At 46.2% G+C, this 14,270-nt stretch overlaps 1 protein-coding gene across 12 annotated transcripts in view; it reads left to right on the top strand.

The window, feature by feature from the left end:
• The window catches only part of TLL1 (tolloid like 1), a 388,529-nt gene that overhangs the window by 312,173 nt on the left and 62,086 nt on the right, over positions 1-14,270 (top strand). For all 12 annotated transcript variants that reach the window (XM_039540242.1, XM_039540243.1, XM_039540241.1 and 9 more), the window contains one exon: positions 5,788-5,912. In XM_039540242.1, coding sequence (XP_039396176.1) covers positions 5,788-5,912 — 125 coding nt within the window. The remainder of the gene's footprint in view (positions 1-5,787; positions 5,913-14,270) is intronic.

A 14,270-nucleotide genomic window follows, 5' to 3' on the forward strand; every position in this document is an offset into this window, starting at 1 on the left:
CTCCCGGCACCGCTCATGGTCCCGGTCACCGGACCGACGGTACCGTCGGAGATCCAGTTCCCGGTACCGATCTCGCCGTCGCGACTCCCGAAGCCGCTCTCGCCACCGACGATCAAGGTCACGTTCTGGCTCCCGGTACCGAAGTGGCAGACGGTCCAGATCACCATCCTGGCACCATGACGGCCGGCACCGCTCCTCGGCACCGTCCGGGGATAAGCTGCCTCCTTCCGCGGCGCACTCCATCAGCGCCTCTGCACCCCCGTGGCCTTCGCGTCAGCCATCGGTCGTCTCCCAGGTGGACAGCGAGACAGATCTCTGGGCTCCCACCCAGAGCCAACATCTTGGACACCAGCAGTGGGGTTTTTGGGTCCCCTGGGCCGGCTATGAGTCCCAAGGGCTCCCCTTGTCCCAGCGCCCAGTGGGTGCTGAACGCAGGATACCGGAAGCCACGGTGAGCCGCCCTCCCCCAACACCACTGGGGGAGACCCTACCGTCATCAGATCCCGCAGGGCTTCCGTCAACCTCCCAAGCCCCTGAGCAGCCTCCGGCAGAGGTGGTGGTACAGACTCTGTCTTCATCCTCCTCTCCGGATGAGGCAGTGGCGGGCGCCGCTACGGTGGACCCTCCCCCGATCGACCTGCGGGCCCACCAGGACCTTCTCTGCAGGGTGGCAAAGGCCATTGATCTTCCGGTGGCGGAGGTCCCGGAAGATGAAGACCCAGTGACCAACGTCATCGACGCGGAGGCCCCGACGCGGGTGGCCCTGCCTTTTATTAAAACAATTCAGAAAAATGCCACGACCATCTGGCAGTCGCCAGCGTCCGTCCCCCCTACTGCAAGGGGCGTGGAACGTAGATACTCGGTCCCCCCCACGGGATACGAGTATCTGTACACTCACCCCTCTCCGGACTCACTGGTCGTCCATGCCGTGAGCGGCATGGACAGCCAGCCCCAGCGCCGAAGTCGAAGGACGCCAGGCGCATGGACTTGTTGGGCCGCAAGGTGTATTTGGCGGGGGGTCTCCAGCTGCGCATTGCAAACCAGCTGGCCCTCTTAGCCCGGTACGCCTTCGACATTTTCGTGTCCCTCACGAAATACGCGGAACTGATCCCGACGGATTCCCGACGAGAGTTTTCGGCTCTGGTCGAAGAGGGCAGGACAGCCTCCCGCTCTTCCATCCAGGCTGCTCTGGATTCGGCGGACTCAGGGGCCAGAACCTTGGCCTCTGGAGTAACTATGCAGCGCATCTCCTGGCTACAGTCCTCCACCTTGCCGCTGGAGGTGCAGTATACCCTCCAGGACCTGCCCTTTGAGACTCATGGCCTGTTCTCAGAGAAAACGGACTCGAGGATACAGACCCTGTAGGACGGTCGTGTAGCTATCCGCACTCTGGGTATGCACACACCAGCTACCCAGAGGCGCTCCTTCCGCCAACAGCAGTCCTACCGGCCTTTTACCCAAGCCAGGTCAAGGCCCTGTAATAGTCGGCGCAACGGCCTCAACCGCCATAGACCTTCAGGCAGCAGGCGCACCCAGGCCCAAGCGTTGTCCAAGGCCCCGCAAGGGCCCAAACAACAGTTTTGATGGGACGCCCGAGGACGGCTCATCAGTCTATTCCCAGGATCCAATTCCTTTGTTTTGCAACCGCCTTTCCCGCTTCCTCCCGGCGTGGTCCCAAATAACATCGGACAGCTGGGTACTCCGTACTATCCAGTATGGTTACCACCTTCAGTTTATTTCGCCCCCTCCTTCCCACCCACCTTCCCCGTCCCTCTTCAGGGACCCCTCTCACGAGCAATGCCTCTTGCAAGAGGTCGAGTCTCTGTTGAGGTTGGGTGCCATAGAGGAGGTGCCGCAAGACAGGCGGGGCAGGGGATTCTATTCCCGTTATTTTCTCATCCCCAAGGCGAAAGGAGGCCTCAGACCCATTCTGGACCTCTGGGAGCTCAACAAGTACATGATCAAGCTCAAATTTCGCATGGTGACCTTGGGGACCATCATTCCCTCCCTGGATCCGGGAGACTGGTTTGCCGCCCTGGACATGAAGGACGCATACTTCCATATTGCTATTTACCCTCCCCATCGATGCTACCTGCGTTTTGTGGTCAACGGTGCGCACTACCAGTTTGCGGTGCTACTCTTCGGCCTATCCACCGCTCCGAGGGTCTTCACCAAATGCATGGCAGTAGTTGCTGCAGACCTCCGCCGTCGTCGAGTTCACGTCTACCCTTATCTCGACGACTGGCTGGTTCGCGGGCCATCCCACCAATTGGTAACAGACCAAGTTGCCGAGATACTCTCCCTATTTTGGGCACTGGGCCTTCTCGTCAATGTGGAGAAGTCCTCACTGACTCCATCACAGAGAGTGGAGTTTATTGGAGCGGTCCTCGACTTCACGGTGGCCAGGGCCTGTCTCCCTCGTGCCCAGCACCAGACGATGGTCTCCATCATCCGAGACCTGCATGCTTTTCCCACTACGACGGTTCGGTCCTGCCTACGCCTCCTGGGCCACATGGCGTCGTGCACCTTCGCCCATTTCAATCTTGGCTGGCGTCGGTGTACCGCCCACACCGCGACTCCATGGACAGAGTAGTCACGGTCACGAAGCCTGCCCTCGCTTCGCTCAGTTGGTGGCTGAACCCAGAGGTCGTATGTGCAGGAGTCCCGTTCCGCCCTCCTTGTCCGTCCGTGACACTGACGACAGATGCCTCGGCGTTGGGATGGGGGGCACACCTGGGCGACCTACACACCCAGGGCCTCTGGTCGCCCCAGGAGCTCTCCCTCCACATCAACGTCGGGGAGCTGCGGGCAATTCGCTTGGCGTGCCACGCCTTCCACGCCCGTCTGCGAGGCCAATGCGTAGCAGTGTTCACGGACAACACCACAGTGATGTTTTATGTGAACAAACAAGGTGGAGCCTGCTCGTCCCCGCTCTGCAAGGAAGCAATGCTCCTGTGGGACTTCTGCGTGACCCACTCAATTCACCTGGAAGCATCCTTTCTTCCGGGAGTGCAGAAAATGCTGGCCGACCATCTCAGCAGGTCGTTCCTCTCCCACGAGTGGTCCCTCCGTCCAGATGTCGTCCACACAATCTTCCGGAGGTGGGGGTTTCCCCAGATAGACCTATTCGCCTCCAGGGAGAACAGGAAGTGCCACCTGTTTTGCTCGTTCCAGGGTCGCTCACCAGGCTCCCTGTCGGACGCCTTCCTTTACCCCTGGACGGATCGTCTCCTCTACGCCTTCCCTCCATTCCCGCTAGTGCACCGAGTGCTACTGAAGCTTCGGAGGGACAGAGCCCGCGTCATACTCGTAGCTCCGGCCTGGCCGAGGCAGCACCGGTACACCCTGCTGCTCGAGCTCTCCGTTCGGGATCCCATCCCCCTTCCGTTATGGCCGGACCTCATCACCCAGGACTTCGGCAGACTCCGCCATCCGAACCACTTGTACCCGCCGGTGCGGCGTCCTGCCCCGACCTGGGATTTGAACCTCGTTCTGGCCAAACTTATGGGACTGCCCTTCGAGCCTCTAGCCACGTGCTCTCTGCTCTACCTCTCCTGGAAGACGGCCTTCCTCGTCGCAATTACATCAGCGAGACGAGTCTCTGAGCTCCGTGCTCTGATGGTTGGGCCACCATACACCATCTTCCACGGAGACAAGGTGCAGCTTCGACCACACCCAGCCTTTCTCCCCAAGGTGGTGTCGGCCTTCCACCTCAACCAGGAGATCTTCCTCCCAGTCTTCTTCCCGAAGCCGCATGCCTCCCCTCGGGAACAACAGCTTCACACCCTGGACGTCCGCAGGGCCCTTGCCTTTTACTTCGAGCAGACGAAGCCCTTCCGGCGTTCGACCCAGCTGTTTGTGGCAGTCGCCGACCGCATGAAGGGTGAGCCAGTCTCCTCCCAGCGGATTTCCTCCTGGGTAACGGCATGTATTCGGACATGCTACGAGCTTGCTCGCGTGCCACCATGCCGCCTCACTGCTCACTCAACGAGAGCGCACGCCTCGTCGGCCGCCTTCCTGGCCCATGTTCCCATCCAGGACATCTGTAGAGCGGCCACCTGGTCTTCTGTCCACACCTTCGCTTCCCACTACGCGTTGGTGCAGCAATCAAGAGACGACGCAGCCTTCGGCTCCGCAGTATTGCACTCTGCCACGTCTCACTCCGACCCCACCGCCTAGGTAAGGCTTGGGAATCACCTAACTGGATTGCATAGGAGCAATCACTCGAAGAAGAAAAGACGGTTACTCACTGTAGTAACTGTTGTTCTTCGAGATGTGTTGCTCCTATCCATTCCAGACCCGCCCTCCTTCCCCACTGTCGGAGTAGCCGGCAAGAAGGAACTGAGGAGCGAACGGGCCGGCTGGGGTATATAACAGGCGCCATAGCGGCGCCACTCCAGGGGGCGCCCAGCCGGCCCGCCGGAGTTGCTAGGGTAAAAATGTTCCGGAGAGCCGTGCACGCGCGGCGCGCACACCTAACTGGAATGGATAGGAGCAACACATCTCGAAGAACAACAGTTACTACGGTGAGTAACCGTCTTTTCTAATATTTAAAATAAACGTATTTCCTGCAGTCTGTCTTTATTGAATAATCCCAGTGATGTCATGGGGAGTTTTATGTATGCAATGACAGCAGGATATAGGAAGAACATTCAAAATGGCCAGTTTAGTGTACTTCAAAAAGCAGCCTCTATTCCTAGGCTCGGATTTCTGCCTTAGCACACTGAGTATTATGAAACAACATTATACAGTCAATACTGATAAGTGGTAATACAAGATTTTAGCTTTCAGTGTATGTGCTACAAGTATAAATGAGTATCAAAGATAAGAAGGAAAGCCCAGTGACATCACATCAGAATTCAAAGGTTTTCAGACTCTGTAGCATGTTAATGGAACATATTTCTTTGTTCATATTGCTCCTAATATTAATTTAATACTGCCATAATTAACTCATAAAAATCAGATTTAAAAAATATCAGACTTAAACCCATCAAACCAAGGACATTCTGAGATAAGATTAATACTTAATTTTGCTCTCTGTTACATCAAAGTCATTTGGAGTAATTTTGCTGAAGTCAAATGAATTAGCATGGATTTATATCATTGTAATAGAAAGCAGAATTTGGCTCACCATTCATGTCTTAGCAGCAGAAGGATAGCTCAGGGGTCTAACACACAACAGAAGAATGATCTTACTAAATACCCTTACATTGAAATATCTTAGCACAGTTTTATGAATTAAAGATGCATTGGCAACCTTAATTCTGAATTACCCTGCTTTTCATGGATGCAAGTAAGACCTCTTTGAAACTTCATTTGGAGCAGGGACTTTGGAAGAAGAATTTCTCAACAAGGCAATGTGTAATTGTTCATGTTGTTGCCAGGCAGACAATAGACTAAGCAAACAACAGATCTTGTCTTCAATGTGACAAGTACTAGGTCCCAACAATCTTTTCCTATTTAATTTAAAATTGAATAGGAAATTTCTGGGCTGTTGTTGTCTATTCGAAATAAAAAAGTAGTTGCCAGTTTGCATTAAAGCAAGACTATTTTCTATTATCATTGCTACTGTTTAAGCCATTTTTTCAACTTGGGGAATTTTTCTCTTCCATTCACTTTTTCTTTTCTTTTCTTGTTCCATATTTTGCATTTTACCTTTTTAATTATGACAAAATATTTATTGTTTATAAAATAAATATATAATATAAAAACATGAATAGTTTTATGAAAAAAATTCTAAGGTTTTATGAGTCGATTTTTGTTGGTTTTTTTTTTTTTTTTTTTTAGGGGTATGTTTCTGGATACCATTCTTCCTTCCCGTGATGATAATGGTATACGACCTGCCATTGGTCAGCGTACTCGTCTAAGTAAAGGAGATATTGCACAGGCAAGAAAGCTGTACAGATGTCCAGGTATTTCACCATAAAAATACACACACACACACACGCGTGTTTTACTATGTTGTTTAAGAGAAATAATGTGTACAATTCAAGAATCAGATATAAAAATGTTGTGTAGGTGAGGATTGTGGAATTCAAAGCATTTACGTGTAGATAAACTGCCTGAAACTGAATTTACTCATATGACATTCTTGCTTTCTTTAGTTGTTCAGTGACTAGAAAAAAACAACATACTACTTTGTCAGTTCTTGTTTACATTTTATAATTTAAAACCTGAGCTATAAGTAGCTAGATGATAGTGATGTGTAGTGTACCACTATAATGGAATCTGAGTGTCCTCCAAAGGATCATTCTCAACATTTTTTTTGTGCACATAAGTATAAATGGAGTGCAGAAATTACATTTTTAATCAATAAACAGATTATACCCCTGCAGTGAGTTATATCTTCTAGACACATTTTGCCAATTCAGCGTATGAAAATGTGCAATTTAAAACTACACATTAAGTGAATTATAAGTGCACTGATAAGATCAGATACAGTTATGTTTCTATTATAGTCAGTGTTTGAATGTCATCAGCCTAGTTATACCAATTATTTTAAAACAATTTTGAACTAGAGTTATAGTCTGATCTCTCAGACACTGATGTAAATCTAGAGCAACTCATTTTAAACCCTGGCGCTCAGTCCTTTACCAATGTGGTGCATAACAGAGATGGGATAGCATGCTGTGATTTCCCAATTCTGGGTTTGGCTGGTGGCTAGTTCAAATTTAGTGTAATTTAGAACAGCCTCAGGGGTACCACAATGGCCATCTACCAGCCAGAATTTGCCAGAGTGCAGCATGCTCTCACTATGCCCCATATGGTGGGATAAGAAGGACACGATGACTGGGAGAATTTCCACCTGATTGTTGAAGCCAGTTATATGGCCACTTTGTACCACTTGATCCACAAAAGGACTCAGGATTGAGCCAATGGATTTGCTTGAGATTTACATTAGTGCCAGAGGAATTAGAATCTGGCACAAGATGTTTGTATGCACACAACACAAAGTAAGTGTCATGAAAGTTATCAGATGGCCAGGGGCGGCTCTAGACACCAGCGCGCCAAGCAGGCGCTTGGGGCGGCCGTTTCCCGGGGGGGCGGCATTTGGCTCCGGTGGAGCTCCCGCCGGCATGCCTGCGGCAGGTCCACCGGAGCCCGGGACGACCGGACCTCGGACCTGCCGCAGGCATGACTGCGGCGGGTCCCGTCTTCCCGCGGCTTCGGTTGACCTCCCGCAGGCATGACTGCGGCAGGTCCGCTGGTCCCGGGCTCCGGTGGACCTGCCGCAGGCATGCCGGCAGGAGCTCAACCGGAGCCGCGGGAAGAGGGGACCCGCCGCGGGACTGGGGAAGGGCGGCGCAGCGCTCCGCGCTGCTTGGGGCAGCCCGATTTCTAGAGCCGCCCCTGCAGATGGCTAACAGTTATACATTGATTTGGTGAATGAAGAAGTTCTTCCACGTACACTGAACTTGAACAAAGTTGTAGGGCGAGCAATGAAAACATCTTCTATCATTTCCTTTTAAAATCCTTTCAGCGGCCTTCAAAAGCCCTTTAGGAGCAATTTTGAAAATGTTATTTGTAATTTTTTACAATATAAATAGATTATTTATACTTAAGGAAGAGGCAGAAATGATTTCTTGCATAAATACATTATGCACTACTCAATAGATTGACAAAGAGTAAAATATGCACAGGGGAAGAGAGTCTTTTTGTCTTACAAGCACTTAGGAATTATATACACCTACAGACACCAGAGAAATTCTTGAAGACAAAGAGAGTCAGTAGAGTCAAGAATGCTGTGCATTCAGTCAGTATTTGTGTGATCAAAATGAATGAAGTAAACACCTCATTATATTCTGACAATATGCATTACATCTGAATGACACCCCAGATATACATTTGGTTTTTTTCAATCTATTTGTAAAAGAGGTAGCATGTGCCTAAAACTAACCTCAAAACAAATGTTCAGGGAAAAGATGTTTTTCTGTTCATCATGATAATTATTCATTACTGGCCATAGATATTGTCAGTGTTTTGTTCTGCAGTGATCTTTGGGTCTGCACGGGTCTGACTTTACAACACCATGCAAAGTTTCTGTTTTGCAATAATATGCTTTGGAAAATAGTAGCTGCTATTTGCAACACTGATAGACATACACACATTGAAATGAATCGAAGTATTTGAATGAGTAAGAGATGCAGGAGTATGTCCCTTTTTTTGTGAAACACTTTGGCAAATTTTGGGATGAAAGGTATTGTATAGGATCTGGTTTAATTGCATGAGTTAGTCCTATTACAATGAGTAAGAATGCTCATGTGAGTAAAACCACAGGATTAGCTCTAAATGTAAAATATTATTTAATATAAAATGGTAAAAGTTCTCCATTAGTAAAATATTGAAAATGAAAGATGCTTAAATTGCAAAACATACATCAAAGATTTCGAAAATTAATATCCAATAATAAACAAAATAACCTTCAGAAACTGGGTACACTATTGTGATTAAAAATATATTTCACTGCAGACGGTAAGGAATATTAAGAGTTAATAGAGGCATATTAAGCTTTCTGTTTCATGTGAAACATAGGATCATGTTAATATATCAGGCTGTGAAACTTCTGATGTTTGTTGTATTTTATAGCTATGCTATATTACCTGTATAGGTTGGAAAATGCTAATCACAATATTTGCTTGTGGTAGAACATCAGTGTTATTAATAGTATGAATATTTGCATAGTTTTCTACTTCTGTGTTTTAATTACATTAAGTTTAATATAATAAACAGACACAGAAGATAATCATTTAAATGACATGATTTTTATGGAATATGTTCAATTTGGGGGCTTTATAAAGGGATTCTTATGTGCTTGACTGTATTCATCCTGATATTTCCACTTGTGGCAAATCTCCAATTATTCCTGTAAACAGTGACTATTCAGGAAGCCATCTATTGCTTCTGAGGGATTACAAATACTTGTATGGAATCCTGACCATGATCAGCTCTCTGTACTGAGAGAATAAAGCACCTGAAGAGTTGCTGGGTGAATGTTCCTCTTTCTCCAGCTTCTCTAGCCTGTGAGAAAACAGCCTCACTGGTGTTTTTAGTTAGGTATCATTATCCTAGAAAGTTTCTATAGGATGAGACACATATTTCAACTTTGGAGAGACTGGATGATAGAATGATATGTCCTGTTTTCACCAGGTGTGAAGGGGCCAGGAGTATAAGATAGGAGTTTTATCTGTTTGTACTTTTTAGTTTGGATTGTGGTTTTGGTGACCTGGGTCAAGGAAAACACAGCTACCGATTTGGCATGGTTACTTCTTAATATTAAGTAAACAGAAAATACTTTTCCAGCATTTTGGCCCAGGTGTGCGGACTTTGAGTCTTTGAAATCTTACAGGACTCTGTCGCTTATTACACATATGTGATTAAGAATAAAAGGAGTAGGAAAAATAAATGAAAGAGAAGATGAACATTGATAGGTACAGAGCAAAAGAGAGATGAGCAGGAAAAAAGGGGGAAAGGAAAGAGGGGAGAAAATGGAGAGGAGCAGGTGGAGCAAGGCTGGCAGTAGAGAATTTAGGAAGGAGAGAGGCAGGAGGAAAGAAGTTTGACCAGACAACCAGTCTGCAGTTTAAATTATGAAAAGCAATCTCATCACATCATTGGTGTACTGGGACTGGGAAGGTCTTAAGGGGGAGGTCCAGTTTTTTTCCTGTCCTGCTGCTGCTGAAGTGGTCTCTGCTGTTCCTAGATTTAATCCCTGGAAAGTCCAGCTTTGCTTCTTCTACACTAAATAGCTGGCCAAGGGAGGCTTCTGAGGCTCGATAAGCCCGGAGAGGGCTTTTCCTAAAGGGAAGCTCGCCATCTCTAGAGGCTTGGGAGGGAGGGAGGAAAGGTGGGCCTCAACGTCTCCTTTTCCCATTCCTGCTGTTGCTGAGGAAGACCCTGCTGCTCCTGGGGCCTGGCTCAGTCCTCCCTGTTGAGTCAGAAATAGTTGGCCACTAATTCTATGTTCTTTATTTTCTTGGTGCCCAACTTGAGACACCTGGAGTCTGATTTGCAAAAGTGCTGAGCATGCACAGCTGCAACTGATGTCAATGGGAGCTGTGTTTTGAACATATAAAATATTAAGTACTCAGAAAAATCCTGCCCTAGGCATATCAGATTTACAGCCCAAAATTAGTGGATGCTTGACAATTTTAACATTAATGTCATGTGCCTCAGATCCACACCCATAAAATGGTGACACTTAATGCCACTTTACCTCACAGGGGTGTAGTAAAGATAAATTCATTACTGTTTGAACCAGTCATATAGTTCAAACTCACTGTGATGATGATGAATGTCATAGAAAAAACCCACCAGGAAACTAATTCTGTATTCAGTGCATTGTTTAAATGGTGTGTGCCAAATAAGCCCATGGGGCCACACACTGACTGATAAAAGGATAGAAGGATGAAAAGAAATATTGAATAGTGTGGCAGAGCTCTGACCTTGCTCCTGTGGGTCCTGCGCTTCTAGGCGGTTTATGCTTAGCCTCAGTGGCTCACTGTGACCCTCCACATAGCCCTTCTCTCTCTAGGGCCAGGGTTAAAATCTACTGAGCCCTTTTCATCATAGGCTGCAAGGAGGTTGGTGAGAGAACTCCCACAGTCTCTGTTCAGCCTCCTGTCCTGACAGGGACCTGACTTCCCCTTCCAGGAGCTGTTCCTGTAGTTGTGGGTTGGGGGGAACCCGGGCCTGCCCTCTACTCCGGGTTCCAGCCCAGGGACCCTAATGGTAGCAGTTGTTGGCAGCCAACCTTTCACTGCCAGAGTTGCTACATTTCCCTGGGCCACTTCCCCACAGCTCTCCTGCTTCTCCCTTCTTCACCCTTACCTTAGGGCTCCTTTAACAATGTTTTAGGGTGTCTTCAGTAGCCAGCCCTTCAGCCGCACTTCCTCTCCTCTGGCTCCTCTGCCTGACTGGAGTGAGCCCTTTTTATAGTAACAGCAGGGCCTTAATTAGAGTCAGGTGGTCACATTAACTGAATGGCCTCACCTGACTCTTTACAGGTTAATTAGAGTCAGGTGTTCTCATTAGCCTGGAGCAGCCCCTGCTCTGGTCAGTCAGGGAACAGAAAACTGTTAATCCAGTGGCCAGTATATCTGCCTTCAGCTATTCTGCTGTACCCAACTGGCCTGAGTCTATCACAATAGCTACCTGTTCAGTAAACACCATCCATCTTACGATCTGAATGCGGCTGTGGTCCTGTGGAAAAAATATTAAGTGATCATGTAATTAAAGGCTGTATCATAATGCATCTGCACGCACTTGAATTAATTTAGGCATTTCCCAATTTTTGAGTTTTTGGCTTTGCAACCTGAAATACATACACACAGCACCAATATTATTCTCCACTCCAGCTTCAGTGCAGGAAACAAAAATACTTCCTTATGTTTTTATACAAGTAAGCCACCATTAAATCAGTTATTATGTATACACATTTACCACGCAGTGGTATGAGAGTTTTTTTAGTATTTCCCCCATAACTTTAAAAAGAGAGAACTGCAGCATCTCAAACACTTGTATGTAGCAAATACTGATTGTTGGGGTTTTTTTAGTTTAAAAATAAATACTATATCTGTTGCAGGTATTTTAAAGGCATCTTTTATTGCGGTATTATGCTCCATGTATTTGTAACTATTAGGGGCCTTGTTAACTTACAATTGTCAGTTTGACTCTTAAGCAGGGAGGGAGCAGGTCAGGTCAGAGAAATTTTGCAGACATGCCAGAGTTTGCTAACCCATGCTATATAATTAATGCAATGTTGACAAATGTCACTGGTGGCAGTTGCTTTGTATGTGTATATGGTGTGACATACATGACTGTTTCCATACCCTTCCATCTGTTTGCTATCTGTAAAAATTGCTGATCTTCATAAGGAAGAGGCAGAAATAATTTCCCTCTCCTCACCCCACGCACACAGAACTCTCTTGGTTTCTATAAGGGGTGTTAGAAGTCCATACTTCTTGAGCTGTAAAATAAACAGATTGCCATTCCATACTGGAAGGACTGCAGTTTTGTTTCCACTACATGCCTAACCTAATAAAATTGAAATAGGGCATAACATTTAGAGAAGCTAGGCAATAGAGGAAATACCAGCTATGTTAACCTTTAATAAGGGAGTAAAAGTGATCTTTGTAAAAACAGAGGTGTGTAACATAGAGGTAGTAATTAGTTTATTCTGGCATGAAAAATACTAAAATTGTTTCTTAGGAAATGTAAATAAGTCACCATACATTTAATTGTATCATATGGTCACATTTCTTTTTAATAGTGGAGCCCATTACTCATGGACTGCAACGGTCAGTGAAATAGTTTATAGTGAAGCATTTCATATGCCTAATCACAAATAATGTAATTGTTGGCAGTCCAATTATGGAAAGAAACCCTCTGAATTCTCTTCTGATGGAATTTTAACTAACTGCTTCAAGAACCACTGAGCCATTGAAAAGAAATGTGCTTTTAAACAAGGGTGTGTGTGTGCCCAAATATTGCCCAATCAAAGGCAGCATTGGAAACTGGCCAGGGACTCAAAGGCTGTGCCTGATTTGTGTGACATATGGAGTAGATTGTATCTGCCCTTATTTTTAATATGGAGTATGTCATCCTATTCTAGTTTAATCTGAGTGAACAGTGTCTTTAGAGATGAAAGTTCCCACAGGCCACTTTGTTCTACTTGGGGCTCAGTTTGTCCATGTTACTAGAGCAAATTAACAAATAGATCATTAAACTAATTCAACTTTCATAATAAAGTAAAGCAAAATGATCAAATCGTGACTACATGACTTTGATTAACAAGTAGAAGAGGCTTATCTACAATCCTTTTTCTTGGCTGATAAGATATGTTTAACTTATCTTATGTTTAACAAATATATGACACAGGAGAGTATTTTAAAACTTCAATTATATAAAATTGTATTAGAAAATATCTGATTTTAAACCCTCCCCTCACTCTATCCAAAGTTTTTTGGAGGTTTTAGTTTGTCCCCTTATAGGACTCCGTGAGCCACTTGGAGATCACTTTGATCCACTTACATTCAGCTGAAGTGACCTCACCACACTGGAGAATCAACCACCAAATTTTATTATTAGCTCTTTTCAAAGAGGTGGTTTTTTAAAAAAAACAAACTATTTCATAGCTCAGCCAGGTAGATGCTGAAATTCTTTAAATGAAATTTTAGGAGCTGTGGTGTTTAACTGACTGAGGTTGATTGTATAGCAATGTAATTTAAGGATCTGAATAGAGTAAATCTCCATATTTTAAGCTCTGTGTGCTCAGGGGTGGCTCTAGGTATTTTGCTGCCCCAAGCACGGCAGGCAGGCTGCCTTCGGTGGCATGCCTGTGGGAGGTCCCCAGTCCAGCGGATTTGGCGGCACGCCTGCGGGAGGTGCACCGAAGCCGCAGGACCAGCGGACCCTCCGAAGGCATGCCACCAAAGGCAGCCTGCCTGCCACCCTCACGCCGGCTGGCAGAGCGCCCCCCGTGGCTTGCCGCCCCAGGCACACGCTTGGCGTGCTGGTGCCTGGAGCGCCCCTGTGTGTGCTTTACTGGGCTGCAGACTCTGATGATTCCCTATGTTACTTCAGTGTTCTCCTCTATTTTTGATATACTGTGGAGTTCCTAACTGACTTCCATTATATACCTTATGCACTTCAGTCCTCTTATATATATTACATGGTAATATGTATATAGCTATCTATAGGTATATATTGAATTATTGAACAATATTTTAAATTATGTTTTGTGGTTCAGAGTTAAGGTTGTGTGTAAACAAACCACCTCTTACACGTTGCTATATTGTTAATAACTCAGCCTCTATGTATGGACTGTAATGATGATGAAATATTTATATGTTACTGTATTAGTTCAGAAATGTATTGCTTAGGTATTTTTAGTTGTAATAAACGTATGTAGTTATTATTGGAATGACTTTAACTATATTCTAGGTTAACAGACATCCTAAATGTATAGGCATGAATCATAGAGTCATAGAATATCAGAGTTGGAAGAGACCTCAGGAGATCATCTAGTCCAACCCCCTGCTCAAAACAGGACCAACACCAACTAAATCATCCCAGCCAGGGCTTTGTCAAGCCTGACCTTAAAAACCTCTAAGGAAGGAGATTCCACCACCTCCCTAGGGTAACCCATTCCAGTGCTTCACCACCCTCCTAGGGAAACAGTGTTTCATACTATCCAACCTAAACATCCCCCACTGCAACTTGAGACCGTTACTCCTTGTTCTGTCATCTAGTACCACTGAGAACAGTCTAGA

The sequence above is a fragment of the Mauremys reevesii genome, linkage group 5 (assembly GCF_016161935.1).
Source record: "Mauremys reevesii isolate NIE-2019 linkage group 5, ASM1616193v1, whole genome shotgun sequence".
Classification (NCBI taxonomy): domain Eukaryota; kingdom Metazoa; phylum Chordata; order Testudines; family Geoemydidae; genus Mauremys; species Mauremys reevesii.